This window comes from Petaurus breviceps, unplaced genomic scaffold (genome assembly GCF_028583685.1).
Source record: "Petaurus breviceps papuanus isolate PSGF00001 unplaced genomic scaffold, PetGlider_PUasm1.0 208, whole genome shotgun sequence".
Classification (NCBI taxonomy): Eukaryota; Metazoa; Chordata; class Mammalia; order Diprotodontia; family Petauridae; genus Petaurus; species Petaurus breviceps.
The window spans coordinates 26,907,378-26,935,352 of record NW_027185852.1 but is presented as its reverse complement, the minus strand read 5'-3'; the positions used below and the strand labels follow the sequence as shown (position 1 = coordinate 26,935,352).

Genomic DNA, 27,975 nt, shown 5'->3' with positions numbered 1-27,975 from the left:
GGGATGTCAGGGCTAGAAGGGGCCTGAGAACAGGGGATGTCAGGGCTGGCAGGGGCCTGAGAACAAGGGATGTTAGGGCTGGGAGGGGCCTGAGAACAGGGGATGTCAGGGCTGGGAGGAGCATTATAGCTTGGAATGTCAGAAATGGGTGTGTCCTTAGAGAATATCTAGTTCATTCTCCCTTCTACTCCAGACCCATTTTATAGAGGAGTAAACTGAGGCCTGAGGAGAAGCATTTGCACAAGGTTACAGGTGATCTAGTTCCTGAGTCAGGACTCCATCCCAGAGACTCTGATTTCTGCCACACCCTAACCCCTTGGCAGGGCTTGACCACCTAAATCAGATGCTGCCTCCCACTAGCATTTCTGGTCAGAGCCCCTGCATTTTGGGCATCGCCTCCTCCCCATTCGCATGTGCCCGTGCTAACTGCTGTTAATCAAACCTAGGCTGCCACAGATCACAATTAATAAGGCTGCAAAGAAGCTGCTGCTGCACACCTTGCCAGGCAGGCCGCTATTAATCAGCATTTTAACAAAGCCTAATTAGTGCTGCCCAAGGCTCCCCCAGGAGAGGCCCTCGTTACCTCATCCAGCGATGGGCAGGCGCACTCTCACCCTGGCAGGGGCCTCAGCAGACCGGGAGGGAGTCCAGTCTGGGGCTGGAGCCCTGGGTTTGCTGGGTGACTTTGGCCAAGTTCACATCCTCCTTCATCCTTTACCTAATGAGGATAATGAGACTTACATGCATAGCCTCAGGAAGCCACTCCTGAGATGAAAGGAGATGACGTGGGGAGTGTTCTGTAAGCCTTGAAGGACGATGCCAATGTCAGCCATTCTCAAAGGAGGAGAGGAGAGGTCTCCTCCCTGTTTTGCATGGCCTTTGGGGCAGTGCCCAGGGTCTTATACACATTAGGCACTTAATAAATGCTCGTGGCATTGAATGGAGTGGAATTGTCATTACTTGCTTCCAGAACCAGTTATTTTTGTCCCTAAAAGAGGGAGGTTGAGTCAGGGGTGGGCGGGAGCAGCCCATCTTGCCCATCTACTCCTGCGTCTTCAACTCCAAGGCAGTGATGGGAAGGGAGGGGATGATATCCTCACTGACCTCCCTGGGGCACCAAGCTCCTGCCTCCTCAAACAGAACTTTATATTTCTCCCCAAACCCATCCCTCTTCCTAATTTTCCCATTATTAGCAAGGGCACCACAATCCCTCCAGGCAGCCAGGCTCACAGCCTCTGCTGCCATCTCTGACTTCTCACTCTGGGCCCTGCCACACATCCAGTCTGCTACCAAGACCTCTCCCTGCTACCTCCATTCTTCTCTTCATTTACAGTCATTTAAAGAGCCAGAGAAGGTCAGAGATGGGAGGGGCTTTAGAACAGGGAATGTCAGGACTGGGAGGGGCTTTAGAACAGAGGTTGTCAGAGCTGGGAGGGGCCTTAGAACAAGGAATGTCAGAGTTTGGGAGAGGCTTTAGAACAGGGAATGTCAGGACTGGGAGGGGTCTTAGAACAGAGAATGTCAGAGATGAGAGAAGTATTAGAAAACCAGATCTCAGACCTGGGAAGGTCCTAAGAACATGGAATGGTAGAGCCTAGAAAGACCTTAGAGACCCTCATCTGTCCTCATTTTATCAGTGGAAACCAAAGACCCAAGAAGAGAGAGTTGAATATCCAAAGTCATACAATCAATTAAAGTTAGACCCAGGCATGAAATTTAGATCCATTTCTCAGCTCCCTATGAGCCGAGTATTGGGGGAGGGGGCACGGCGAAGGGAAGAAAAACTGATCTTTGTCCTCCAGGAGCTCAAAAGACATAGACAGAGGCCTGAAGAGGAATCTGTACATCTTCATTTACAAAACGAGATGGTTGGATCTGATGGCCACTGCATCTCTTTCTCCTGTTCGATCCTAGGACCACCTCACCCAGTTCTTGGTTAGAAGCTTGGCAGGACCCTGAGTCATTATTTCAGAGGTCCATCATGGAGAAGCAGACCTGCCCAGTAGGCCCCTGGCCATCCCCTCCCCTCTGGCCCATCCCCCAGCTCCGAGGTCACCAAGGCTTTGACTAGGGGCTGTCCAGTTTACAGTCGTAACGTGGAAGGCCGTCAATGTGGAGAATTACAGTGCCCTGAAATCATTTTATAGCACTGACTGTCTGCCTTGGTACCTGTGCCTCTGGCTGCCATGGAAACCCAGCAGATGGCCAGGGATGGAGAGATTTGCTGAGCGCTGAGGCTGTTAGTGGGTGGCCAGTAGGAACCTGCGTTTGGTCCTAAACTCATCCTGGGTTTCCTATGCCCACAGATGTCCTATATCATGCTTGTATCTCTGTCTATGACCTTCCCCTTTTAGAAAGGAGAGGGATAAGCTGGAGAATGTCCAGAGGAGAGAAGCGGGGCTGCAGAAGGGACTGGGTCAGAAGGTGACTGTTTCTATGTAGGTACATCACAGGGTTTGTAATTCAGCAGTGCACTCCCTTTATAAAGAGATGACAGGCTCCAAACGTCAGTTTTGCAAGGATAGGAGCCAGACAGCAGGTGTCTGAAAGATCTGGGGGTTCATCGTGGGCCATAAACTCCCCATGAATCAGTGGTGAGAAAGGGCAGCCAGAAAGCTGAGGCGATCTTAGGCTACTCTGAAAAAGGTCTTCAATCAGAGTTAGAGGGGGTGGAAGGCAGCTAGAGGCCTCTGAGCCCTCTTCAGCTCTGAAAATCTGAAGGACGATGGAAGAGAGGAAAGAAGGGAGAATTAGGATGGAGAGGAGCAGAGGAGGGAAGCAGACAGGAGGCAGAGAGGGCAGGAAAGGAGAGGTGAGCAGTGAGCAGGGGAGGAGAGGGGAAGAGAGAAGAGAGGAGAAAAGAAGGGGGAGGGAGGGAGAGAGAGGAGAGGAGAAGAAAAGAAGGGGGAGGGAGGGAGAGATAAGAGAGGAGGAGAGGACAGGACAGAAAAGGAGAGGTGAGCAGAAAGGAGGGGAGGAGAAGAAAGGAGAAAGGAGAGGAGAAGAAAAGAAGGGGGAGGGAGGGAGAGATAGGAGAGGAGATGGGAGGCAAAGAGAGAGGAGAGGAGATGGGAGGACAGGACAGGACAGGAAAGGAGAGGTGAGCAGAAAGGAGAGGAGAGGAAAAGAGATGAACAGGGGAAGAGGGAGGGGAAAAAATGGATGGGGGGGGAGAGGGGAAGGCTGGGGAGAGGAAAGAGATCTTAGGTTTAGGGATCTGAGTGACAGAGCAGTTCTTGCCAAGTTTAGTGCCAAGCTCAGCTGACTCACATAAAACAATTGTGTTTTAGGGGGTGAGTAAGGTAGCCTTCAGGTCATCACTGGGTGGGCTCTCACAGCCTCCACAGGCACAAACATTGTCCTCCCAAGCTCAGCCCTTTACCCAAGTGAAACCTGGAGTCAACCTGGTCCTGGTCTTTGGTCCTGCCCACAGGTGCAGGCAGCCCTGGAAAGGATACAGGCCTCCTCGGTGTAGGGCACAGTCGCTGCAGTACCCCCAATGATGTAGCTGAAGAAAGACACCTCGAGGGTGTAGCAGTAGGAGGTGTGGTCCAGCAGCCCTCCCAGGAAGCGCCGGCCGGTTCCTGCCTTCACTGCATCCCGGTTGAAGGATGTGCTGGACTGTGGGCAGATAAAGGGGACTGATCATTTTCATGTCAGGCCAGCGATTGGGAGAGCTGGGGCTGGGGGGGGGGCGGTGTGAGGGTAGGTAGGGGAAGGGAGCACAATAAACACTGTGGGGGGTATCTGGGTGTGAACTGAGCACTAGCATTTACTACCTGTGAGACTAGGTATGATGCTTCCTTCTCCAAGACTCAATTTCTTCATCTACAAACCCATACGGTGTCTAACATCCTTCCAGATTGGTTGGCTGTTGTCCCTTGTGCTTGAAAAGGACCATCATGACATGACTATGTTGGGGTCACTGCATAGTGTGTCTGACTGCGGCTGATCAGACCAATTCAAGCTCAGAAGGCTCAACCACAGACTAGGCACAAATTCTTCTCAATACTATCACCATCGATTAGAAAAGGAAGAAGTAACAGGTTTGGCATTGAACCAATGGGTCTTGGTTGTATCTCGGGGTAAAACAGGTGCTGAGAAGGTGGGTGTATAAAATTGTCCTTGGCCAGGGTGAGGCCCCATGTGTCCCTTGGATGATGGCAGGGAGAGAGGAAGACAGGGCTTCTGATTCCAGGTCTGCCCATGGGCCTGCAAACCTTTTACTATCAAAGGCTCTTTTTTCTCAAAAGTCAAAGTCAAGTCAACAAGCATTTGTTAAATGCCTACTATGTGCCAGGAACATGAAGAAAGGCAAACAGCAGCCCCAGCTTTCAAGGAACTTACAGTCTAATGAGGGAGAAAACAGGCAAATTACTTCTCCTACTGTCCATTTATTCACTTAGACCTGGGAGTTGGTCAATGTGGACATTTCCTTCAGTGACAGATCTTGACCCATCCTTACGTGCCCATTCCCTGGTCTTCTTTTGTCATAAAGAGTCCCTCCAAGAAGCCAGGGGTTTCTCCACTTCCTCTTGCCGCAGGAAGGATCCCCTGGAAGATGTAAGCTGCCCACCAAGCATCCCTTGCTTTCCCTATATCATTAGCCTCTCTTCTTTCTCCTTCATCCACTTCTTCCATGACATCCTTCCCTCCACTTTTCTTTGTTCTGATAGGATCCTCACACCACCAGGAACTCTCTATTGCCCCTTTTCAATTCTTCAGAGACTGTGATTCTTCATTTTGAGCCACTGATAAATACTGGACCTTGATTCACTGAGAACTCCCCAATTTCCCAAAGGCTGATGGAAAGCTCTAAGAATTGCCCAGCTGCACCCCTGTCTAGGTGTGAATTCTTTCTCCACTTGGTTTTTCATGTGTAGATATGTTTAGACCAAACTCATTAGGATAACCATAGATTTCATTCAAGAGCTTTTGCTGAATTCTAGGGTCTCATACAACCAGGACAATGTCATCTTAAACAGAAACATGTGAAGCCTCTAGCCCTCGCTATGCATTTACAAGGATTCTTAACCTTTTTGTGCCACAGATCGCTTGGGCAGGCTGGTGAAATGTATGGGCCCCATCTCAGAATAATCTGTAGAAATGCATAAAATAAAATATATAGATTTCAAAGGAAGTCATTTTGATTGATAATATAATCACCAAAATATATTTTTTTAAGTTCAGGGACCCTAGGTTAAGAACACCTGATCTCTAGAAAATAATTCTTTGACTTAGACTCTACACCATCTCTCCTCTACATCAATTTTAAGTGAATGCTTTTGGTGGGCATCTCCCTACTGCTTTGCCTTGCCTGATATTAATGGCCAGCTCATTGAATAAGGTTATGATAAATTGGAAAGTGTTCAGAGAAGGACAGCCAAGAAGTCGTGAGTCCATGACTTATAAGAATATCTAGTCAGAAGGAGAAAAGGTTCAGGGAGAACATGATAGTGTCTAAGTAATTGAGGGGCTGACATGGAATAGAAGATTTGTTCCATTTGTCTCCAGAGCACGAAATCAGGAATGGTGGGTGGAAACTGCGGAGGACAATTTAGGTTTGATGTCAGGAAAAGTGTCTTAACAATTAACAGTATCCAAAAGTGGAATGAGTTGCCTCAAGAGGAAATGGATTTGCTCTCCTTAAAGATCTTCAAGCAGAGATTGGACGACACCTTAACAGGTATATTAAAATGGGAACTCGTTTGTGTATAGATTAGACCAGATAGATGCTGAAGTCTCTTTCAGCTCTTAAAATCACGTTCAGGTTTGGTGACTCCACTGTCCTTGATGTTGAAGAGAACTTCTTATCAACACATTTGCAGATCTTTTCCACCTTTTGTTTGTTTGGGGGCCTTCCAGGTTCATCCTTAAATGCCCTGTGGTGATGTCCCTTAGTTGAGTTTCTCACCAAACCTTTTTTAAGCCAATTTTTCTCCCCACTCTTTTTGTTTTATGAGGTAGCATTATAAATCTTCTCTCATCCTCTATAAGATATTACAAATGAGTTTATAGTCTAAACCAGTGTCTAAAAACCTATGAGTTTAACAACTCAACTCTTCATTAGGTACCTAGATTTAAAGTTGGAAAGCCCCTTCATGTTTATCTAATGCCCTCTTCATTTTACAGATGAGGAAACTGAGGCTCAGCAAGAATAAAAATTATGATAATAACCAATGTATTATGCAGTGATTTTCAGTTTGCAAAGAGCTTTACAGGGATTATCTTTCTTGATTACCATATGACCCATGATTCCTCCTCCTCCTCCTGCTTTTCCCTATGTCTTGCTCCCTCAATAGCCTTTTCTCTTCTCTCACTGTAGATCCACATTGATAGAACTCTCATTTTCCCCCTTGGCATTGATGGCCACCTCCATGCAGATGCCTCTTGGGCCTGGATCTCCAGCTTCTTTCATAAGCTCTAATTCTGCATCTCTGGCTGCCTCCAGGACATCTCCCCCACATCCCTCTCTAGTCCCAAACAAGGTCCAAAACCTGTCCTCATCTTCTTTCTTCTAAAACCTGTTTTTCCTTCCGGACTGGGCTTTGAGGGAAGGTGAAGGTGAAATGGCTGCTCAGCAATCCCACAACGTATTTCATGTGTTGATGCTTCCGGGGCGGCATAAGAGGAGCTTTGGGTTACTGTTCTCTATACTTTAAGGTTTTGTCCAAGAGAGATCTCAGAGTCCCCACCCACTCAGTAGATCAGAAGAGAGGGGCCACTGGATGAGGGGTGCACTCTCCTTTCAAAGTCTCTTCTAATACTTCTCTTCCTAAATCAGTAGCTAATCTCCTCTGATGTGGCCTCACAACCCCCATCAGAAAGATCAAAATACCAGTAAGTGAATGCCTTCATGTTCTTAAAGCACAGGTCCTCCCAAGCTGAGTCAGGCTTCCAGGCCAGGGAAGACCAGCTAAGCTTCCTATGGGCTCCTCAGGTCTACCTCCACCCCCTTGCCCAGACCATGCTTTCCAACAGTATTTACCCCATTCCTTGCCAAGACTCATAATAGAATGGGCATGAACACTTGTGTGAATGTGAATTGAACTGAAGATGGGAGCTCAAACAGGGACCTCAGGGCAGGAGAGGACAACTTACAAAAGAGAAGTCTTCAGCATTCTGGCACAGGAGCTTGGGGAAGATGGCCTGTCTCTGGAATCTCTCCTCATCTTCGAAGATGTTGCCATACATGAAGCCATTCATCATGGTGGAGTGAGCATGGATATCAATGTAGAACTCCAGGCTAGTTTTCTGGAGAGAGAGACAGAGACCAAGACACAGAGAGATAGAAAGAGACAGACAGACAGACAGACAGAGACAGAAACAGACAGAGAGACAGAGACAGAGAGACAGACAGAGATAGAGACAGACAGAGAAGAGAGGGAGAGAGACACAGAGAGACAGAAAGAGAGACAGAGAGAAAGAGACAGAGACACAAAGAGAGAAACAGAGAGAGACAGAGACAGAGAGACAGACAGACAGAGAGAAGAGAGAGAGAGAGAGAGAGAGAGAGAGAGAAGGTCAGTGACCTGGAGGAGACAGATGGCCTGTGAAGGACCCGCAGCCTAGAGAACACGAGGGAGGAGACCCTGCCCCTCTCCTGGCAGTAGAAACTGTTCTGGTTCTAGCACCCCCTAAGGGACTTAGGTGCAATTTTTCTGGGTTAAGGCATCTGGTTCCTGGAGGGTTTAACAGTGACAGAGGGTAGAGTGTAAATAACAAGGCTGTGTATTAATGCAGGCAGACAAGTTCAGAGAGTCAGTCAGGAGAGACATCAGGTGCTGGCCCAGAGTGTTCCCTCTAACCTTCTCTGTCCATCCTGGGCTTTTCGGCTCTTTTACCTCTAAGATCCTGGTCTCAGAAGCCCCTCCTCCTTCACCTGTCACATGAGGCATTTGGCCTAAATGACCATCTCTCCCAGCCCCCATGTTCTCTTTTCTCTGTCCTAAGGCTCCTTCTAGCTCAGCATTCTCTACTCTGTATTCTAAGACCACCCCCTTTAAGTGCTGATAACCCATATTATATGTTCTGAGATCCTTTCTAGTTCTGCCATTCCAAGTTCTATGTTCTAGGGCTCTTCCTGTCCTGCCATTCTCCACTCTAAGACCTCCTCCCATATCTGACATCTTTTCTTCTAGCTTTTATCTGAGAAGTTTCCCACATTTGACCAGGTTTCACTGATATTTTAACCTTCAGAAGATCCAAAGCCTTTATTAGGTGGCCAATAATGAATCTGTGACTGTCCATCTCTAAGTACTGCAGACTGTGAAGAGATGTACAGGCCTCCACCCACGCTGAGCGATATTAAACCCATCATTTTCAGCTTTATAGGTGAAAGACAGAATGATTGACCAGGAGTGCTATAAAAGTCATCTTTGCTTTTTTATTTCTTTCAATTGCCTGTCTTTCCCCTGAGCTTTTGGTGATGGGCAGAGGGGGAAAGGGGCTAGAAGGGAGACAGTGAAAAATGCTTCTGGTCAGACTGTAATGAGGATCGGACAATATGAGAGCCTGGAGGCAGCTTGGAGGTCACCTGCATAGCCCAGGTCAGCCTTGTTGGCTTACAGATGGAGAGACTGAGGCCCAGAACTTGATTTTGAAGAAGGAAACTTTGGTTCTAATCCTGACTCCTTCATCAGATTTAGGTGTGACTGTAGCCGATTCTGCTTCTCATATATTAAATGAGGAAGTCTGAGTAGATCATTTTAAGTTTTCTTTTATCTCTAACAATATTATTCTATGGTCTGTGTTCTAGGTGTTTCCTTAAGTCCCTCCCTGTTCTAAGGCCTTCCTAGCTCTGACATCCACTGTTCTAAGACCCCTCCCAGCTCTGACATTTTCTGTTCTAAGGCCCTTCCCAGCTCTGACATCCCCTGTTCTAAGAGCCCTCCCAGCTCTGACATTCCCTGTTCTAAGATCCCTTCCAGTTCTCTGCCATCCTGGGTTCTAAGGGTCCTCCCATCTCAAACATTCAATGGCTCTGGTTGGATTAGATCACAGCCAGCATTATTCTCTAGAGAAGACTGAGTCTTTCCTTATAACTTGTGAGCAAGAGAATGACAAAAGGTATAAAACCCACTCCCTCTCTTTCCTCCCTATAGTAGCTTGAGGATTTTAATTAAAGCCTACTAACAAAGTAGGGGCCATTGCCTCATCAGGCCCACAGCTCATTTTGCCATCAGGGACTTGAGAGGAGATTAAAATCAGTACCAATAAAATTAAAACCACCTCGGGGCATATTTTCAACACAATTTAACTGTGGAGTCAGTTTTTCTCCCTCCCCTCACTCCCCCCCCTTCCCAGAGCCAAGAGAGGAAATGGGTTTTCCATCGTCTCCTGAGACACTCTCATCCCACTACATTGTTCAGCAAAGAACCCTGAAGTAAAAGCTGAGAGACAGGACCCAGGGCTCCGCTCTGCTGCTCCCTGATTCCCTGTGTGACTGGACTTATGCCTAGTATTGTCGTTATTGTTGTTTTTCTTGATCTGAAAGGCAGCAAGAGGCAGTGAAAACAGCATTTTAGATCTAGTAGAATGGAAGTTTCTCGGAAACAGCCTGTTTGGTTTTGTCTCTGTATCCCTGGTGCCTGGAACATAGGGATCCATCCATTCATGAGGACTTATTCAGCAGTCTAATAGTAGTTATACATTACTGATTCTTGATTAAATCTTTGTCAATATACATTTGTGAGTATTCCATGTTTTAGGCATTTCCTTTGTGGGGAGAAAATAAATAGCTGCCCCATACCTGATCTACATTATACACTGAGTGCCTTTCTACTTCCCTTTGTGGGAAGACAGTGGACATGAGGCAAACCTAAATTTAATGTGGTTCTCCCTGGGGCTCTGTAGAAGTGTATCCTCTCAAATCATCCCTCACTGCTGCATGTGTCTGTTCCTCTCTATTCCATCCTCCTCAATGACTGCTCCAAACCTCTTCTCCTCTAAAGCTTCTTCCAAAAGCCTCACAGGAAAACTCGATCTCATCAGTGTAGAAGTTCTTTCCAATGCTGTATATCCCAACCCATCCATCATGGTCCGTCCTCTGTGCCCCCAGCCACAAATAGCATATGTTCTTATCACCTAATCTAGGTGTGTCAAACTCAGACAGATCCCCAAGGTCCCACATTCACTTAGAAAACCACAATTAACAATATCTATGTGGTGTTGTGCTTTTATTTATTTTCTTAATCACACCGGAGAATTTTGCAGCAGAATTTGTCCCCTTTGGTCCAATCTAACTCTTAAATGTTACTGATGGGGAAACTGAGGATCAGAGAGGCTGCCACTTTCCCAAGGTCACTGAGTTAAAATCCAATCCCAGAACTGTAATCACAAGGCACCGTGCTCCCCCCTCCCATGATCTTATATAATCCCATGTATTGTCCGGTCGGTCATTTGTGTCCGTGCCCTGTTCCCCTTCTGAACTGAGAGTTCCAAGAGGGCAGATATGAACTCATCAAAGTTTCTAGTCTCTGTTCTCTTCCATTGCCAAGTATGGGGCTCAGCACATAGCAGGTACTTCAGAAATGTTTGCTGAACAACTGAATGAATGTGAGATTCTGCCTAGAAATGAAGTTTCTAAGAACATCAGAGCTGGGAGGGAACCTTGTGAAGGTGTCCAGTGAAGGGACACTCATGATCCCTAAGGAAGCCAGCCCCAGTAGGAGACAGTTCCCACACACAGCAAGCAAGGGAGCATCAGAAAGAAAACACAGACTGCCTGAGACGGGAGGGTCTTTAGAACAGACCCCAAACACAAGAAATGGGAACCTTCAAACATAGACCAGAGAATGTCAGCATTGGGAGAGGCTCTAGAACATAGAATGTGAAATCTCAGTATTATAAGGATTCTTAGAACACAGATCAGAGAATGTGTTCCTTCTCTTCCTTTCCCCTTCCCTTTTTCCTTCCCCTTCCTCCCTTTTCCTTCCCTTTCCCTTGCTTCCCCTTCCCTCCCTTCCTTTTCTTTCCCCTTCTCCTTCCTCCTCTCCTTTCTTCCTCCCCCCCCACCCCCATTGGATCCCATTGACAACCTCACTCCTGTCTACACAGAACTTAGAGATTTACAACCTGACAACAATCTGGGGTGGGGGGAAAGGAGAGGCAGTTTTATATATTATTATCCCCATTTGACAGATAAGAAAACTAAGGTTCAGGTCAAGGTCCCACAGCTAGCACGTGCCAGAGCCATATTCCAGACTCAGGTCTCCTGACTCTGAGCTGGCTCCTTTCCCAGTACAGGCTCAGTATTTTCTTAGTCCATGACAAAAATGTTCCACTTCCCTGAGCTCCTAACATGAAGATCCTAGTCTGTGATGCAGGCTCATCGATAATACCTGGTGTGTGGCTCCTTCCCCTCTGCCCCCTATCCCCTCCGCGCCTTCCTTGCTCCCTGAAGTTAGTAAGGTGGGGTCACTCAGTGGGAAGTAGAGCCTGGCACCAGGTATCAGCCTGGGCTCCTGCACTGAGAGATAAAGGGAGACACACAAAGACAAACAGACACATGGCCCTCAGGGGAGGGGGACAGAGAGTGACACAGAGCCAGGGAGAAGGAAAGCTACAGGAAGAACAGAAACACATCTAGAGATAGCAAGGCTGGGAAAGATGCAGAGATGGAGAAAGAGAGATGGGGAGATAGAAGGAAGGAGGGGAGAAGGAGAGAGGCCAGAGGAAAGATAGAGAGACAGCACATGCACACGCGCGCGCACACACACACACACACACACACACACACACACACACACACAAGAGGCAAGGGGAGTTGGGGAGATAAAGAGGGAAGGAAGGAAGAAGTGAAGAAAAAGGAAGTGGAAGGGAGAAGTAGAGATAGATAGGAAGGCAAAGAGATGCAGAGTGAGAGAAGAGGAATAGAAAGAGGTAGGGGTGGGCCAGAGACAAGAAAGGCAAAGACACCAGTGAGGGGACCACAGACATGCATGTACACACAGAGAGACAGAGAGCAGAGCTGTGTGGGATGGGGAGGCAGGGCTATCTAAGGAGGGAGAGGGAGAGGGGGGGAGAGAGGAGAGACAGAGACAGAGAGAGGGAGGAGAGAGAGACAGAAAGACAGAGAGAGAGAGAGACAGAGATATAGAGAGAGGAAGGAGAGAGACAGAGAGAGGAAGGAGACAGATAGAGATAGAGAGAGGAAGGAGAGAGAGACAGATACAGAGAGAGGAGAGAGAGACAGAGAGAGGGAGAGAGACAGAGGGAGGGAGGAGCATGCAGAGACAGAGACAAGCATCCTGAGGAGACTAAAAGGACTTGGGCCCACAGTATCCCTGGGTAGGTCTTTTCTGAGGGAAGAAGGCTGAGGTGGGAGTGGGTTCCATGGACAGTCCCCTGCACAAGAAGTCAGTGTGGGGGCACCTCGGGCCTAGCTAAGTCCTAGGCTATAGTGAGGTGCCAGGGAAAGCATCCTGCACTGAGATTCAGAAGACCTGGGATCCACAGGGTTCATTGTTAATCCAGAGCAAGTGCGCACGTCCAGGCGGTGCTTTCTCTGCACAGCGGGGACAGGACGTCCTTCCTAGCTCTCTCGCAGGACTGTTGTAGGGCTCAAACTGAAGGATGGGATGGCCACAGGCCCCTGCTTATGTCTGAGCTGGCATTGATTTTCCCATAGACCTGCTCAAAGTGGGGCAGGACTTGAACACGTCCTACAGCCACGCCTGAAAGGAGTCTCTGGCCTTTATGCAGAAACATGGGGCATGTGTTTTTCCTAGGGCCTCTCTTCAAAGCAGACTCTGAAGGCACCCTGGACTAGATGGATTTCTTACTTGTCTCCTGTGTGCCTAGCACTGTGCTAGCTTCTGGGGAAGATACAGAGTTCAGAAAAAGCATGGTCCCTGTCCCATGGACATCACAGAGGAGGTGGAGGGTGAGATTCAAACACAAGACAAGTCTGATACATGCACAGCACAAAGGGTGGCCCCAGGCTCATGGATGGTCAGCTTGTCTCATGAAAAGAGGACGCTGCTGCTGTCACACCCTTGGTAAGAGTGAGGCCGGCATCAGGCTGTATCCAAGTGTTCGGATTCCTGTGAATCTTGCTTGAATTTTGAATCATTAAAATTTGACATTTGCTGTTGTTATTGTTCAGTCATGTCAGTCATGTGTGACTCTGTGACCCTGTTGAGGGTTTTATGGAGCGGTTTGCCATTTCCTTCTGAAGTTCATTTTATAGATGAGGAAACTTGAGACAGAGGGTGAAGTGACTTGCCCAGGGTCACACAGCCATTAAGAGTCAGAGGGTGGATTTGAACCCAGAAGATGAGTCTTCCTGACTCCAGACCCAGCGCTCTGTGCACTATGGCGCCCCCTAGCTGCCCCCTACACTAGTGTCCCCACACTAGTCAATATTCAGTTTAGGATTAATATAAATGGCCTGAGAGTGAGCAGGGAGGCTGTAAACTAGATTAGTGATGGGAAGGAAGGGTTTTCGAGACTTGCTTGGAACTGTGGCCTGTGAGGCATGCCTAGGGGTAGAGCTCATGGCCTGCCTGCTCACCTCCACCCTCCACAAAGTCCATACTAATCTAGAATGATCTGGAATGAAAACCATAAATCCAGACTGTGTCCAGTCACAATCATGGGCACAGATGATCCTGTCTTAGGGTTTCTGTTTCCAAGCCAAGTAGCTAGGATGGGGACACTGGGCTGCCTGATAGTCATGAGACAGATGTTCTAGATGAATTCTGTGTGGCCCCACAGGGCAGAACCAGAAGTTGGGTTGGGGAGGAGGAGTCACAGGGAACCACTTTTCTGTTTCGTTCCAAGGAGAACTCCTAATAATCTGAGCTTTCCAACAACAGAATGGATTCCCTCAGTGGACATCGAGTTCCCCGTCATGGGTAGTTGCCAAGAACACCCAAGCATCTTCCTGAGGAGCTCTCTGAGGGATTCAAGTTTTAAGGGGTGGCTAAGGAAGACTGAAGTAGTTCACAGAAACAAGGACTATCACCAAAGCTGTGCTGAGTTGTGATAATGATGGGTGGGCTCTAGAGGGGGACAGACACAGAGTGTGTGTGTGTGTGTGTGTGTGTGTGTGTGTGTGTATGAGTGTGAGTGTGTTTATGTGAGTGTGAGTATGTGTGTATGTGTGTATAAGTGTGTGTGTATAAGTGTGTGTGTATATGTGTGTATATGTATAAGGGTATGTGTGTATATTTATGAGTATGTGTGTATGTATGTGTGTGTGAGTGTGTATAAGTGTATGTGTATGAGTCTGTGTGAGAGTGTGTGTTTATGTGTGTGTGTGTTCATGCACATGTACACACGAGTAGTATGGAGGCTGGACTAGATGCCTTTGAGGTCCCTTCCACTTATGAGATTGTAATATTTGATGATTCAAAGATTCCAGCTCTTTTGTTGGAATAAAGTCAGGGAAAATCTAGTCCCCTTTCCTTTTAAATACTAGTCTTTCCTTCCTGATTCTATTTCCTGTTTCCTGCCTATGCATGGGACTAACTCAGACATGGCAGCCCTGGGCAGACAGATGCCCACTTGTTAGAGTAAGAATTCCTTTTGTGTATGTGTTGGACTGGATGACCACTAAGATCTCTCCAAATTCTTGAGAGAAATTATTATTTTACCATTATATAATAACCAGTTATTAAATCGAGATACAGGCTTTTCTCCTCAATTTCTTCATTAAGGCCCAGCTCTTGGTAAAGTCAGTCTCTGAAAGGACATGAGTGAGCCCTTGTAATGCGAATGTAAATTTTAAAGATCTTCCCTGCCCCTAGGCTAAAGTGCACCAGAAGCCTGGGGAGGGAGGCTTGTTTTTCAGTAGATACTTCTTGATTGGCCAGTGAGTCAATAAGGTTGTTACATTCTCTGAGCCAGGAGAAGGCTATATAAGCCCTGATGTGTAGCTTTGTTTTGGGACTCACATTGAGAAGTGTTCTGTGATTTGATCTGAATTCTGGGAAGCCGTTGTTGAGAGTCCCCCGGCTTTGAAAAACCCAGAATGTGGAAACCCAGATGTTGACTGGGTATGGATGTAATGGTTGGACAGTTTGGAAATCTGTCTACTTGATGTTTCTGTCTTGATAATTATGCCTGTATACTTTGAGGTTCAGGGTGCTGACCTTTTCTCCTGAACAAGGTAAACGATATATGTCTGACTGATTAAAGTGGGCTTGTTAACCCATTTTGAGTTGCTTTCCTTTGACAAAGCAGATCCAAGAACCTGTGGTAGCTGCAAACCCTGAGGACGCGCTTGGGGTGCTTGCTGCTACAGCCCTCAAGGAACATGCTCTTCAATCTTGGGTGAGACCCCAGGTGGGACCCCATCCAACTAGGAGAACAAATTTATATTTAGAGTATAAATAGAATCCAGTCTGGGTGAGTCCTTACTCTGGGGAAAGGAGACCTTGCCCTTGCATCCTTCTATTAGAATTTAGGGTGACCCAGCTTGTGAAGGAGAGAACCAGCCAGAGTGGTCTGGATGGAGATGGCTGCCACTGTCCAGAGTGCTGGAAGCTGCTGGATCTTCCCATCAAGCCACATTCTCAGCAGGAGGAGCTGAAGATTTTTAGCTCACCTCCTCATTAAATGCCCACCAATCAGGGTTGATTTTCAGTTGTAAAGAGAATTCCCATTCAAGGGTTATTTAAAGCTTTCAGGCTCTCCATGGATCATCTTCGGTTAGAGAGAAACCACTGACCACCAGTTTATTGATTATTAGCTGGTTTAATTAATGAATTTATTAATTACCCAGAAACTCTGTCTTCTCAGGGTTTTTCATTTATTTCACTCTCAGTCTGTGCTTCTGTGATCCCAGGGAGCAAGGGAGAAGGTTCATGCATTTTCCAAAAACTTCCTAAGTTCAATCTGTTTGAACATAAAAGTTTCTGGAGTGAAATAGTAAAGTGCCGGGTGAGAAACTGAAGATATTAGAGGTTTGGTTTTTTATGTTCATTGATGCTCCTAGCTGAAGGTAAAACAGAAGGCTTTGGCCAGTGAACAGTTGGTTGTGTGATTAAGATGTTTGAGTTTGGAAGAATATGGCAGAGGTCGAGAAAGGGACGAGAAAGCTTGATAAATATTTGGTGCTAAGGACATGGTATGGGGTAGCTAGGGGGTGCAGTGGATAGAGTGCCAGGCCTGAAGTCAGAAAGACTCATCCTCCTGAGTTCAAATCTAGCCTCTGATACTTCCTAGCTGTGTGACCCTGGGCAAGTCACTTCACCCTGTTTGCCTCAGTTTCCTCCTATGTAAAATGAGCTGAAGAAGAAAATGGCAAACTACTGCAGTGTCTCTGTCAAGAAAACCCCCAAATGGGGACACAAAGAGTGGGACACAACTGAAAATGGCTCAACAGCAACAGGGCATGGCCCTTCTCCTATACATAGTAAAGCTAGGCCCTCAGAAGTGTCTTGTAGCTCAAGGAATGATGAAGACATATGCATGTATCCTACTTAAATATGCTGACTTATATACATGTTGTCTTTTCCATCAGAATGTAAGCTCCTGGAGAAACAGCACCGGGCACACTGAAGGGCTCAGCAAGCACTTGCTGATTGACTGAAGTGGCATCTGGTGTAACACTGTGCACCAATGGTCGGAAGCAGATAAGCCTGGAGGTGGGTGCATCCCTTCTAAGGGAGACTGAAATACCAGCTCTCTGTGGGCCTGATAGAAGGGACTGAGGGTTCTCCTGTTCTCCTGGTGCCTGCCTCTGGGGTGGCACAGAGAGCTGCCTCGGATCTGCTGAAGATGATGACCATTTCTGACTCTCGGGTGATTCACAGGAAAGCACATGGCCTCTCCAGTAGGAAGCTAGAAAGCATTGCGAATGACTCTAAAGTTCTGGGCAGGGAGCTGAAGAATTTACAGAAGGCCCAGATGGTGTTTTCATCACGATTTCTGGTCCAATATAGGGAGAGAAGAAGAGAAAGGAATATCCAGGAAGTGAACAGTTAGTTAAGAAAATGGTATCTGAGAAGAAGGTTTGGATTTCTGCCTCAAGGCTTCAAAGAGAGGACAACAGCCTCTTGGCCAGGATGGAATATCTCTGATGAGGGCTGGTACATAGGGATTTAACTGCAGTCACACAATTGATTAAGAAGATTCTAAGCCAAAAATGACAGGAAGATGAGACACTCACCAACCTGTCTCTGCCAAAGCGGAGAGCACAGAAAGGAGCCGGCACAGCCCAGGACGAGGGTCAGTAATTCACAAGAGGCAGTATCCAAGAAGGGAATAAGCAATAAGCCTGTCCTCAGGTGCTTGTGTGCTAATGGCCCAAGTTTGGGGTGATAATAAGATTAACCAGGGACCTTAAGGCGAGGTGGTAAATCCAACTGAACAGACTTGGTGGGCTAAGACTTATGACCAGATTGTAGCTTCAGAAGGGAATTCAGAAAAGAAAAGAACAGAAAAATGAGGGCGGCGGGATAGCACTATTTGCTGAGTGTGACCGGTGAAGACATTCAGCAGCAAGAAAGGGGAATTGTGGTGGAGAATCTATGGGTGAGGATCAATGGAAGGAGAAAGGGGAGGGATCTTGCCACAGGAATACGCCATATAAACCATAACAACAAGAAGCATTTATTAAGCATGTATTTTATGCCGGGCGCTGAGCTAAGATACAGAGAAAGGCAAAAATGCATTGGTGAGGGAAAAAACCCCCAAACTTCCTAAGTGTGAGTGCTTCCGGGGATTGGCCACTTCAGGAGGTAGGGAGATCTCTCTCAGTGAAGGCTGAATCACCATCTGGGACGTTACAGAGGGAGTTCTTGGTCAGGGATGGGTGGGACTCGGAGGATTCGGAGGTTCCCACCAATACGATGATTCTGGGAAGTATGGGAAGGGCTGTCCTGCAGAGGGAGGGATCAGCCTTGTTCTGCTTAGAGATCAGAACCAGGAGCACCAGAGACAGGTTAAGGTTCAATGAAGGAAAAACCTCCTCTCAATCAAAGCTGGCCTGGAGTGGAAGGGACTGCCTCAAAAGGTTGTGAGTTCTGTTTCCCTGAAGATCTTCAGGGGGAGGCTGGAGGAAAACCTCATCAGCCAGTCAATCAATAAAAAAATTAAGCACCTTCTGTGTGCTTGGACAGCTGTCTAAGATAGGGTAGAAAGGATTTTTGGATGAGTGGGAGTTAGACTCAATGTTCTCAGAGGGCTCTGATCACTGGGAAAATTCTCTGACTGTGTGACCTAGGTGAATATAACAGGACAGGGCTGTTTTTACTCACAGTTCCCAGACCAGAAGCCTGTTGGGGGCCAATGTCTGAGAGGTCAGAACCAAGCGAAGAACTTGTGAGCTGGAACAGTCACAGCCTCACTCAAGACTGACAATACATGTTCACCACACTAGGACAACCCGCTTGTGTCACTGAGGTCATGACCAATGCTTTAACGATGGTGGACGTTTTCCAACCGACTAGCAAAACTTTCCACTGCCCAGTAAGAGTCTGACTTAAAATGCAGATCTGCAAGGCATCATGGGATGACAAAAAAGGTCTCACACTGACAATTAGATGATGGGGGTTTGAGTCCCAGCTCTGCCATGGATTCATGTATGACCTTTCCCCGCTGTGGGGCTCAGTTTGCTCATCCAAAGAGTCAAAGTGTATGAGGAAAGGGAGTCTAAGTTCTCTGGATACTTCTGGGTCCAGAGCAGAGGAGCCCTTTTGGGAAAGGGAATGGGCACAGAGGCCTAGCCCCCATGGGACCATCTGTGGTCCCTCAACATTACATGCATTTCCAATTTAATCAATGGGATCTCGGTTGAGACATACAGAGTCAATGCTAAGTAGCTTTGGAGGGGACAGGTCCTGGGAGAGGCTTCCTCCAGGAGATGCTTTTGGCAGTGACTAACAGCTACCGAGATGTGAGGTATTAGACTGGGAGATTTCTTGTGTTCCTCCTGAGTCTGACCATCTCCATTCTGAGTCCAATTCAACTGAGATGGCATTTATTAAGCATCTACTGTATTCCAGGCCCCATACTGGGTAACAGAATATGAAAAGTGGCTTTCAGATTCTCTTTGCTTTCTCTGTCAAAACCTGCCCAATTCCCTGTTAATTTCTCCTGCTGCCAGTTCCAGCCATTCCATTGGGGTGACATGATCACTGTCTTCCAATTCCTGAAGGGCTGTCATGTAGAAGAGAGATGAGGCGTGTTCCATTTGGCCCCATAGGGCAAAAGCAGCTGTGATGGGAAGATACAGGGGCGCTGACTGAGTTTTGATTTAAGCAAATATTTACAATCAACTGTTCAAAAAAGCACTACATTTTCGTGGGGGGGTAGGAAGGAGTGAGTTCCCAATTTTGGGTATGCAAGCAAAGGTCAACTGGCCACTTCAAAGGGATATTATAGAAGTGATTCCTGTTTCAGGAGGCAGTGGGATTGGGTGACCTTGAAGGTCCTTTCAATCACACTAATATTTACTGAGTAACTCACCTGGCCAAGGTGCTGTGTTGGATGTGCAGGAGTCACAAGGACCAGGTCCAAATCTTCGGTCTTCTGCTTACCATTTGTGTGACCCTCCCTTACCTGAGTCCCAGTTCATTCAGGTATAAAATGTTTATTCAGGCTGGTCTCTGAGGGCCTTCTTGGCTCTAAATGCTGGATACCACAGCCATCCTCCAACCCCTCCTCCCTGGTGCCTGGTTTCCTCCTCTAAGGACCTAGGGTTCTAGTTAAGAAAGGTCCAGCCCTGAACAGAGAGCTCTGCCCTGACCAGACAGGGACCAAGGAACCCATGTAGCCTGGCTTTGACCGTCAATACTGAATCACTGGGGCTGGCACCAGAGGCCCCAAGGATTGTGGGGTTGAGTGCAGGCATGGGCTGGCTGCATCCAGCATCCTCAGCAGCCATAAACACTGGGACACAGAGGCAGGCTGGGAGCCTTGTTGTGATTCCAGTCACAGCCAAAGTTGTTTCCCAGCCGGCCACCTGCTGTCAGCCTGAGGTTTGTGTGTGAAAAATAGACAGTGTTCCCGCCTGCTGGCAGGCCCTGTTAGCCTCTTAGGGAGGGAGAGAGGGAGGAAGGAAAGAAGACAGGGAGGGAGGGAAGGAGAGAGGTAGAGAAAGAAGGGAGGAAGAGAGGGGAAAAGGAGGGACAAGAGGAGAGAAAGAAGGAAGAAAGACAGGAAAAGAGGAAGGAAGGGAGGGAGGGAATAAGGAAAGAAGACAGGGAGAGAGTAAGGAAGGGAAGAAAGACAGGGTAAAATGGAGGGAGAGAGGGGAGGGAGAGAGGGTGGGAAAAAGGAAGAGCAAGAGGGAAGAAGGAAGGAAGGAAGAGAAGAAGGGAGAAAAGGAGAGAAGAGGAAAGGGAAATAAAGGGGGGAGGGAGAAAGGAGAGGAGGGAGGAAGGAAGGAAGAAATGAAAGAAGGAAGAGAAGAATGGACACAAGGAAGGGAGAAAGGAAGGAAGGTTGGCTACTGAGCTAACAACTGTAAGTGGGGATTATTTAACTTGGGGCAAAAGCAGTTGGGACAAGGAGAGCTTGGTAGCTGGGCTGAGGACAGGTCAGTGGAACTGGTGAAAGGCAGCCCAGAAGCCAGCCTGACCCTAAGGGCAGACACGGAGACTTAGGTTCAGTCAGGGCATGTGCAACACAGGCCAACACTGACATGGCCCAGCAACCACCATGCCCATGTGGAGTAAGGGTGCCCCCTGGTGGGAAACCTCCTCCGAGCACGGCCACCGAAGTTAGAGCCCTGGGCCCATGGCCCATTCACTCTAGTCTAGATACACTCTGGCTGAGGACCATCGCTGAGCATTCTTGAGAAGTCTGGGATTAGATCAGGGGCAGGGGATCAAAAAAGAAGCTGGCTCTGTTCTTATATGCTAATGGGCCCCCTAACTCTGACATTCTCTGTGCTCGGCTGCAATTGGTCCCACAATGCCTTCACCAACATCACCCCAGCATCTGAGGCAATGTCTTGGGTTCCACGGGATCTAGAATTGGAAGCCAGTTTGCAGGTTCTGTATCCCAGTCCCTTGTGTGCCAGCAGAGGGGTGTGACCTGCCCACAGCCACATGGCAAGCAGGCACTAAGTCCTGCCAGGGGATGTGCCCGCCTTCTTCAAATGTCGAGCAGGCTTTCATGGGGTAGGAAGAAAACTTCACAGAATGTCAGGGTCAGAGGGGCCTTTGGGGACATCTAGTCCAACCCTAACTGAATAAAACATCTTTCTACAAAATTTCATCCCAGTGGTGGTCCAGCATCTACTTGAAGACCTTTAGTGGGGGAGCCCACCCGCTTCTGAGGCACCCATTGAACTCTGGGACAGCCCTCATGGTTAGGAAGGCTGTTCTCCCATCATAGCATGTTATACACAGGAGGAACTTGTATGGACCTGGCTAGTGATAGGTTGTCTGCTCCGTTAGAATGTGAGCTCCCTGAGGGAAGGGATCATATTTTTGTCTTTTTTTTTTTGTATCACTTAGCAAAATTCCATCTTAGCATTACAGCACAAAGCATCTTAACAGAGGCTTATTGGTGTATACTGACTGTAACTTCCACCAACTGCAGCCATTGGTGCGTCTAAGTCTTCTCTGAGAACCCCATCTCCTCCAACGGATAACCATATGACATGACCTCTAAGCTCTTCACCACCCTAGCTGCCTTCCTTTGGACTCTAGCTTTTCTGTGTCCCTTCTACAATTTAGTACCTAGAACTGAGCTCAGCACTCTAAATGTGGGTCAACCAACACAAAGACTGTGAGAACACCACCTCCTTTAAGCCTATACTTCATAGAGTTTTTAGCATAAATGAGTACTGTACTTTGTCAAAGGCATTTCCTTAATCAATGGATCTATTGAGATCTATTGACTCTCGAGATTGTGAATTTCATATAAAATAACATATTGTAGCAATTTGCAAAACTTAAATCAATATATAAATGTTAACTATTATTTTCCTAATGTCCTTACATCTCTTGTATAAATATAACTTGGTTATAATGAATGATCTCTTGAATGAATTGCTGTCATCTGACATTTTTCTTTACATTTTAAATCAATATTCATTGATGACACTGACCTATAGTTTTCCTCTGCTTTATTCTTCCCTGGTTCAGCTATTGGGACTGTATTTGTCCCCTTAAAAGATTTGGGTAGGATGTCTGATTTCTCGATTTTTGAGAATAATTTGTATAGCATCAGTGTTAACTGTTCTTCAAAAATTTGAAAAAATTCTTTGGTAGATCCATCAGAGTCAAGATTTTTTCCCCCTTTGGTAGCTCCCATACAGCTAGATCTACTTCCTTTTCTGAGATTGGGTTATTTTAAGATTGGTATTCGGCCCTCTGTTGGTTTACGTATTTTATATTTTTGAAGGTATTCTTGTTCTCAATTTTCTTAGATTTAGTAGGTTCTAATAATTTTTAATATTTTTTTCCTTCTGGTTTATTTTGATTTCACTTTGTTGGTTTGTCATTTTGTTGATTTGATTTTCTGCCCTATTCTTTTTAATCAGGCTGGCCAAAGGTTTATCAACTGTATTACTCTTATTGAAGCATCTGCCATTTATATAGTCATTGGATACCAATTTGTCTATTTTTCCTCTAATTTTTAATGTCTCTTATTTTGTGCTTATTTTTGGTTTCCTTATTTGTTGGCTTTCTAACTTTTTAAAATGCATATTCAGCTCATTAATCCTCTTCTTTCTTAATTTGTTAATGCATGTTTTTAGGGAAATAATTTTCCCCTGAGGACTGCTTTAGCTGCATCTGAGAAATGTTGTAATTTAGTATTTTGGTATAATGGTTTCATCATTATCATTTTATGTCACATAATTATTAATTGTTTCTATGATTTGTTCTTTGACATAACTCATTATTTAGGATTTTACTACTGAGTTTCCATTTATGTTTATATCTTTTATTTGTGTTACCTGAACTGACTAATTTTCATTCTGTTATGATCTGTAAGGAATGTGTTTGCTATTTCTGGCTTTTTACATTTATTTCCATTATTTCTGTGCCCCTAACACAGCCAATTTTTGTAAAGTTCCATATGGTATTGAGAAATAGATATATTCTTTAACAGTCTCATTTAGATGATACCACAAATCTTTTAGCCCTAGTTTCTACAGCAATTCATTAAATCCCATATTTCATTTTTGTTTATTTTTCTGTTAGATTTGTCTAAAACTGAGAAAGGGGCACATTAAAGTCTCCTGCTATTATTGTTAACATCCATGTCTTATTGTAATTCAGTTAACTTTTCCTTTAGAAATTTAGATGCTAAAGCTTGTATAATACTGATACTAGTTTGTTTCCCATGGTTTCTTTCTACATCGTTTCTTAGTTTATCTCTATGTTGTGATTTTTTGTTTTTGTTTTATCTAAAATCATTATTGAACTCCCAGGTTTTTTTAATTCACCTGATGTCTAGAAAATTATTTTTTCTCCTGTTTCCCATTCGATTGTATTCTGTATATATCTTTACTTTTTAGGTGTTTTTCTTCTAAGCAAGAAAAAGTGGATTTTTATTTTCTTATCCAATATGTCACTCCCTTTCATTTTATTGGATTGTTTAATCCATTCACATTTAAAGTTATGAGACTTAGATTTGCTTTTCTTCCATTTGTCTCTCATACTGCTTTTCTTTTCTGAATAAGGACATTTATTGTTTCTCTTCCTTTATAAAGACCGTGCTTTGTCTTTCCGGTTACTTTTGCTTACTTTAATGCAAGTTCTCTTCTCCATTTCAGCGTTCTCTCTCTCTCTCTCTCTCTCTCTCTCTCTCTCTCTCTCTCTCTCTTCTCTCTCTCTCACACCCACACACACACAACTCCCATTTGTCTCTCCTTTCTTAAGTTTTAGAGTTTTGCTTATTCTTTCTTCTCTCATTCTTTTATCTAGTTATCTAACTCTTCCCTTTACAAAAATCTTAAGAAGTCAAGTAAATTTCCCCTTGTCTCCCCATTTAATTTCTTTTGTTTTTAGGTGTTTTTTTTTAATTCTGTGCCCTTTTCTGAAAAGGATTTCTTCCCTAGTTTTCTTCATTAATTCTCTTCCCTTTCAGTTTACTCTAGGCTTTTCTTCTTTGATTCACAGTCTTATACTTATTTCTTTCTTTCCTAGTCTCTTAATTCCTCGTGGAATTAAAGCTTTGATAGTACCTATTTTGAATTCCCTCTCCTAATAGTTTCTATGTTATTGCCTTGTAGGTCTTTCTCCTTCCTTCTTTATCTCTGTTGTGCCTGGAAATATTATTTTCTTATTTCAAGTATCTCTGCTCAAAGATGGTTCAGTAGATAGAGCAATGGGCTTGAAGTCAAAAAGATCTGAGTTCAAATCAGCCTCAAACACTTACTAGTTGAGTGACCCTGGACAAGTCATTTAGCCTCCATTTTCTTCAGTTTCCTCAACTGTAAAATGGGGATAATAATCATACCTCCCTCCCAGGGTTATTATGAGGATCAAATGACATAATATTTGTAAAGTTCTTAGAGCAATAACTGGTATAGTGTATGCATTTGATAAATGCTCAGTCTCTTAATGCAAATCAAGAGGTGATGCCCATCAATTGGAGAATGATTGAACAAGCTGTGATATATGAACATGATGGAACACTATTATGCTGTATGAAATTATCAAGGGTATGGTTTCAGAAAAAACCTGGGAAGACTTGTATGAATTGATGCAAAGTGAAATGAGCAGAACCAGGAGAACATTGTACATGGTAACAGCTGATATTTTAACATCGATCAACTGTAAAAGACTTGGCTACTCTAATCAAGACAATGATCCAAGACCGTTCCACACAAACTTCAATGAAAAATACTATCCACCTCCAGAGGCAGAACTGATGAACTCTGAGTGCAGACTTTTTTCACTTTAAGTTTCTTGCTTTTTATTGTTTTTGGTTTGTTTGTTTGTTTGTTTGCTTTATAATGTCGCTAATGTGGAAATATGTTACGTGTGATTTCACATGTATAATGGGTATCATATTGTTTTCTTCTTAAGGGGTGGGGGTGGGAGGGAGAGAATTTGGAACTCAAACTTTTAAAAGTGAATGTTAAATGACTAACATGGAAATATGTTTAATATGACTGTACATGTATAACCTATATCAGATTGCATGGCATCTTGGGGAGGGGGATGGGGAAGGAAGGAGAGAAAAATTATAACTCAAAATCTTATAAAAGTAAGTGTTGAAAACTAAAACTAACTAAATATTTAAAAAAGAAAAATGAATGTTAAAAAATTTAATATAGGGGAGGCTAGGTGGCACAGTGAATAGAGCACTGGCCCTGGAGTCAGGAGGACCTGAGTTCAAATCCGACCTCAGACGCTTAACACTTTCTAGCTGTGTGACCTTGGGCAAGTCATTTAACCCCAATTGCCCTGCCTTCCCCCCTCCAAAAAGCAAATAAATGAATGAATGAATGAATAGATAGATAGATAAGTAAATAAATAAACAAATGTATGCCCCTGGCTCCAGCTCTGGCTTGGCCACTAACACAGCATTTCCTTCTTCAAATTAGCTGACCTTGGGCCAGTCACTTAACCCCAATTGTCCTGCCCTTCCCCCTCCAAAAAAAGCAAAAAAAAAATTAATGTAATTAGAAAATATTTAATGAAATAAATAAAAATGTGATTTTAAAAATGCAACCCAAGATCACATTAGCTTTCTTGGCTACTACATCACACTGACAGTGACAGGGAAGAGAGAAACATTTATTGAGTGCCTACTATTGCCAGGTACTGTGATAACTGCTTTATAATTATTATCTCATTATTCCCACTTTACAGTTGAGAAAACTGAGACAGACAGAGGTTAAATGACTTACCTAGGGTCACTAGCTCAGCGTCTGTGTGTGGATTTGATTCCGGGGCCATGTTCTATCCACTGCACCACTCAGCTACATCTAAATGGGCACCTTCTCCTAAACTATTGCCTTAGAGATTTGCTTAGAGCCTTGAGAGGTGAAGCCCATGACAGTGAGAGTGAGCCCCTCAACATGTGTGTGTCACAGAAGGTGCTTGAACCAGGAGCTCCTGGTTCCCACAGCTAATAATAATGGCAATGACAGTCATAGCTTGCACTTATGTAGCACTTCGACGTTCACAGGGTGACCTATACATGGTCTCATTTGTCCCTCACAACAACCCTGGGGGGAGGGGAAGGTATTATTATTATCCTCATTTTGCAGATGAGGAAAGTGAGGCAAATGGAGGCAAATTCAGGGGAATTACAGAGCCAGTGTCTATGGCAGGATTTGAATTCAGGTCTTTCCGAATGCAGGTTCAATGCTCTTATCCATGGGGCAGCCTGGCTGCCAAGAAGATCCCTAGTGAGCTTGTTCTACATGCTTCTTTCTTCTTGGATGCAGAGAATTTTAATCAATGGCACTTTGGGGTGGGGGAAGGAATAGAAGGGTTTGTTACATACAGAGAGGTAGATTTTGGTTCAATATTAAGGAGACCTTCTCCCCATTCCCCCCGATAATCAGAGCTGCCGGACAATGGAATAGGGTGCCTGGATATAAAGTGAGCTCCTCATTCCTAAAAGTATTCAAATGGGGGCTGGCTGGCCACTTGTGAGGAATGGTGTGTGTGGCTGCTGGGGAAGGGAAGGGGGGTGGATTCCAGCTTCAGTCACTGTCTCACCTCAGTTATTGGGGTCCCTTCCAACTTGATAATTCTGTGTTTGGGAAACCAAAATGGTAGCAGCTGGAGGAAGGGTGTAACTGGGGGGGTGGGGGGTGGGGAGGGCAGAATTTCCAGCCCTGCCTTGTGCAAAGGAGTCAAAAGGGTGATCAAAATCACATCACTCATCACAGACTCCAAGAACTGCCTGTTGGTAAAATAATAATTCCTTATAAAACTCCTCTAAATTTCATAAGCCGTAGTATTGGCTCTCCCAGGAAGCTGTAAACAAGTCAGCAAGCACAAGCCTTGCCTGGGGTCCCAGATGACAGACCCCTGGCCTGTTTATTTCCCTTTTTATCAAATCCTGTCTCCTGGTGGGTGGTTATTGGTTTCCAGGGAGTCTGGGGGATGGGGAGGAGTTCAGACTGGCAGATGAGAATACTTGCTTTATGGGGGTGAGGCTGGATATCCTGCCCTGAGATCTAAGCTCCTCCATTCTTCCTTGGGGGTCCACCACATCTTGTGTACCTAGGGGTGGGTAGGGAGACTGGGAGGAGGGAAGCATTGCTCCCCACAGCAGATTATATAATATTGAGCCCAGTGTCTGGAGTCACAGGCCCTGGAAGTAAATGCTGGCTTTGGTAGTAACTATGTCTTCAGGAATGTCCCTTTTCTTCTCTGGCCTCAGTTTCCCCCTTTATACGGAGGAGTTAGACTGAGCCAGTTCTAATATTTCTTCTAGTTTTAGAAACCTATGATATGATGATTGATTCCCAACTAAAAGCCTTATTGTTTGGAATAGAAGACATCCCTCAAATAGGTCACACTCCTAAAGTGAGATCTCACCAAAAGGAGAGCTGAAAGGGAGAGTACAGTCAGGGTGGGGAAGGGTCTGGGGATATGATGGATATGCAGATCAGATGAAGGAACTGAGGGTGTTTAGGAGAGAAGACTCAAGGCGGGGATATAAGGGCTGCCTTTAAGCACCCAGGCTGTTCTGCAGAAGAGACTTGGCTCTATTCTGTATGGCCTCAGAGCAGAGACAAAGGAATCAGGGGCAGGGGTCGGAAAAAACTTCCTAACAATGAGCGCTCTCCCAGCATGGGACGAGAAGCCTTGGCAGGTAGTGAGCTCCTAATTCCTGAAGGGCTCCAAGCAGAGGCTGGACAGTCAGTCACTGGTTGGATGATTCTGCTCAGGTAGAGATTGGACTAGATGGTCTGGGCATGCAGAATGGCACCTATACATGGGCAGTGCTCTGTCTCTCTGGCTCTTTTTGTCTCTGTCTCTCCCTCTCTGTCTCTCTGTCTCTGTCTCTCTCCCTCTCTCTCTGTCTCTCTCTCTGTCTCTGTCTGTCTGTCTGTCTCTCTCTCTCGTTCTCTCTCTCTCTCTCTCTCTCTCT

General features: G+C 45.6%; 1 protein-coding gene across 1 annotated transcript in view; it reads right to left on the bottom strand.

Annotated features, from left to right (window-relative positions):
• LOC138165203 (cytosolic carboxypeptidase 6-like) overlaps positions 1–27,975 on the bottom strand; it is an 826,089-nt gene that overhangs the window by 15,957 nt on the left and 782,157 nt on the right. Inside the window, exons 9-10 of the mRNA XM_069093324.1 lie at positions 7,102–7,254; positions 3,459–3,621 (exon numbers count right to left, since the gene is read on the bottom strand). Coding sequence (XP_068949425.1) covers positions 3,459–3,621; positions 7,102–7,254 — 316 coding nt within the window. The remainder of the gene's footprint in view (positions 1–3,458; positions 3,622–7,101; positions 7,255–27,975) is intronic.